The 3,834-nt window shown below is 33.5% G+C and overlaps 1 protein-coding gene across 1 annotated transcript in view; it reads left to right on the top strand.

Annotated features, from left to right (window-relative positions):
- Positions 1-2,058: 2,058 nt before the first annotated feature.
- bri3bp (bri3 binding protein) overlaps positions 2,059-3,834 on the top strand; it is an 8,283-nt gene continuing 6,507 nt past the window's right edge. Inside the window, exon 1 of the mRNA XM_056457481.1 lies at positions 2,059-2,378. Coding sequence (XP_056313456.1) covers positions 2,199-2,378 — 180 coding nt within the window. The 5' untranslated portion in view covers positions 2,059-2,198. The remainder of the gene's footprint in view (positions 2,379-3,834) is intronic.

Here is a 3,834-nt window from a genome sequence, read left to right as displayed (position 1 = left end):
TTGGATATATCATTTGTTAATAAAACATGTCTTTAAATAACTATTTTGATGTTATTGAAGTCATTCTAATACACAAGCCTAACTTGTTGAAGTTTATATATTTAGGCAAGGCAGGTTTATATAGCACATTTCATATACAGTGGTAATTCAAAGTGCTTTACATAAACAGGAATAAAAGAAACAAGTATAGGAAAATTAAAACAAAGAATAAAAGTGATTTACATGTTTATAAAAACGAGTGTTTATATAAACATGTTTATATAAAGTGATATAAAACATGTTAAGCATGTTTTAAAGGAATGGAAAAAAGAAAGACATTGTGCGAACTGTCGGGTGTAGCACAGTGCTCATTCAGTGAAGACACTGCTAAACAGATGTGTTTTCAGTTTTCATTAGGATGTGTCTAATGTTGGAGCACATCTGATCATTTCTGGAAGTTGATTCCAGCCACAGGGGGCGTAGTATCTGAAGGCAGATTCACCCTGCTTTGACTGAACTCTTGGAGTTTCTAGTTTATATGATCCTAAAGATCTGAGTGATCGGTTAGGTTTGTATTTAGTGAGCAAATCTGTAATGTATTGAGGTCCTAGGCCATTTAGTGATTTATAGAACAGTAATAAAACTTTAAAATCTATTCTGAACGTAACTGGGAGCCAGTGTAAAGACCTGAGGACAGGTTTATGTGCTCTGGTTTTCTGGTTTTGGTCAGAATCCTGGCGGTAGCGTTTTGGATGAGCTGCAACTGTCTGACTGTCTTTTTGAGAAGGCCAGTGAGGAGTCCATTACAGTAATCTACCCTGCTGCTGATAAAATCATGAACAAGTTTAAGTCCTCACCATAGGCGGAGCGTGTGTAAGGCTGGGGAAGGCTTAGCCTCTCCCTGGCCAGAGGCTACGGAGATAGCAGCAAAGAAAAAGACTGCATTGAAAACATGTAACAGGTGTAATATGGCGGAATATGAATGTAATTTAATGTTGATGATTAACACTTTAGCTTTTGTAAGTTTGTCAATCAAATTTAAAGTCCCCCTCCGCACAAAAATGGAACTGCCAAACCCCGCACGTTGCATTGATGAGCGCTGTTTAGAACTGGAGTTAGCAGCTGCTCTGAAAACCAAACCAACCAAACCACACTCTATTATTATTACTTTATTATTATTATTGGTAATAGCAATAAAAGCAACAAAGAGTACTAATTTCATTTGAAACTGCATACAGTAAGTAATAAATATTTAATAAATAATTATTTAACAATTTATTTTTCATATTTAATAAATCCCACCTTAATGAACAGAATAATTTTAATTAGATTTTTAAATAAAAGTAATAATAATAAAAAATAAATAAACTGACCCCAAACTTTTGACCGGTAGTATAGATCAGTGGGTTAGTTTAATAAAATAATTTACTGTGCGTGTTGAATATAAGACGTTTGTTGATAGGCGCTGCTTTTGTTGAAACCTCTTCTTGGTCGGTCGCAAATCTTTTTAAATGCATTAAAAAGCAGCGCATATCTTAGCCTTACCCTGGAGTTTGTTCACCCTCCGCCTATGGTCCTCACTGGATATTAAGCATCTAATTCTGGCAATGTTTTTGAGGTGATAGTATGCTGATTTAGTTACTGCTTTGACATGATTATTAAAACTCAGATCTGACTCATATCTGATTTTTAATACATTAATTATTTGGTTTTATTTGGTTTTTATAACAAAATGTTAACATACACTTTTGTTCAAATTTTGTGAGCGGTTATATTTTCAATGTTTTTAAAAGAAGTCCTGTATCCATAATGGGTATTATTACAATTTAATAGCTTTTATTAAAAATATACTTTATTTTTTTTATTTTTAACATTAATTATCTGACACTCCATGTAGATCACCAATTTTTCAAGAAATCTGACTGTAAACGTACCAATTTTGTAATAGAAAGACAGTTCACCGGAAGCGCCAAGGCTGGCTGGCTGAAATAAAAGTCCATGTGCATTAAAAAATTAAAAAATATCAGACTTTTATTTTAAAAAGCTATTTATAGTACACCCGTCGCTTACAGTGTCTCTTCGGTCGTGCTCGACTTCCTCCATCTCTCTGCAGCATCATCTTCCGGCATATCACGCCGCTATATTCAGTTTTTTATCAGCTACATCATTTCCAGCATTTTCTCCACTGCACATTGCCGTTTGCCAGTTCATCACTGAGGATGAAAGGAGCGAAATTAGCGGTGGTTTTGAGCCTGTTTTTGGCGCTCGTCCTCCTGACTGGGGCAGCGCGAAGCAGGAAAGACTCGAGCACCCAGAACAGCTTCAGGAGGGCGGCCAGCGGCTTCTACCAGACCCTCAGCAATGTCTTCGGGGAGGAGAACATCAGGGCCGTTTACAAGGTCTGTCTATGCTCTCATGGAGCCTTTAAAATGTTGTTTTGTTTGCAGGTGCATTAGATTGGGGCCTGCAGAGATCACCAGCTGTCAGTGGCTGCGTCCTCAAACCTAGTGAGCTGGCTATCTAGAGAGCATGCCGTATTCGCGCAGTGTTATGTAGGCCACTTGATTCTAGAAAGTGTCAGTGCTATCTATGAAGTGTCTGGTGGACCTGCAGATGAGCCACTACTTCAGATTTTTTCGTTTTGTCGATAATGATTTTCCATTACAGCTTTAATTAGTCAATGACTTTTATTTTATTTTATTATTTAAGAGAACGAGTCCATTTTCAATATTAAATAATGTCGAATAAAACACATGATTAATGTAATTTGAATAGATTATTTATTAATTAATGGGAATGTATATATTTTTTATTAATTAAATTATCTACTGTAATTAGATACTGTAAAAAATGCAAAGGTTTCACGCAGTTCATTTTTGTTGTCCCAACACAAATCAAATTAATTTATCAAATTTAAGTGAATTGAACGTAAAACAATTAAGTCGTCCAAAAAAATCTCAAGAATGTGTTGTTTCAGCTCATTTTAAATGAGTTGTTTGAACAAGCAGCCTAAATAATTTTGTGTGTGTGTATAAAACATGAATGTATAATTTACGTACAATTTTTTTACGTACAATAAAAGGTTTTTATTGTTATATATTTTAATGTACTTTAATTTTAATTAGCTTTAATCAGTCAGTGAGTTGTATTTTATTGTATAATAAAAGTGAATAAGTCAATATTAAATAATGTCCATTAATACATAGGATAAATGTCATTTGAAGCGATTGTTATTATTTTTTTTCATTAGTTTTTGGGAATGTATAATTTGTTTTATCAATTAAATTAGATAGTGTAAAAACTGCAGCGTTCCACACAGGTCGATTCATGTTGTCTCAACACAAATTAAGTTAGTTTAACAAATTTAACTAGATTAAACGTAAAACAATTATGTTGTCTCAAAAAATCTCAAGAACTGTGTTGTTTCAGCTCATTTTAAATAAGTTTGAACAAGCAGCTAAATATTTTTGGTGTGTATTTATTCAACATGCATGGATAATTGACATAATTGCGTAGGTTTTGTTGGTATTTATTTGAATGTACTTTTAATTAGCGTTAGGTGTTGGTCTGTAATAATGTTTGCTTATTGTTATTAATCAAATGTGTTTATAAGCATATTTTGAGCTTTTTCCTGGGTAAACATGGCAAGGTTGAAAGTTATGTTAGTAGTGTCCATAAAACTATTTTTCGTTTTGTTTAGGAAGAGTGTATTTGCAAAAAAAGAAAAGACCATTTGTAGATTTTGTGCAATTGAACGCTTCAATGCTTTTGTGTAAAATAAGCATTTCTAAAAACGACTTAAAAGCTCCAGTTTTAGTCATTTCCATAAATCGTGGTTTTTACACTTTAATGCAT

This window comes from Danio aesculapii, chromosome 5, assembly GCF_903798145.1.
Source record: "Danio aesculapii chromosome 5, fDanAes4.1, whole genome shotgun sequence".
Lineage (NCBI taxonomy): Eukaryota > Metazoa > Chordata > Actinopteri > Cypriniformes > Danionidae > Danio > Danio aesculapii.
Note: the sequence above shows the minus strand (reverse complement) of the source record. Positions and strands in the feature narration are given on the sequence as shown.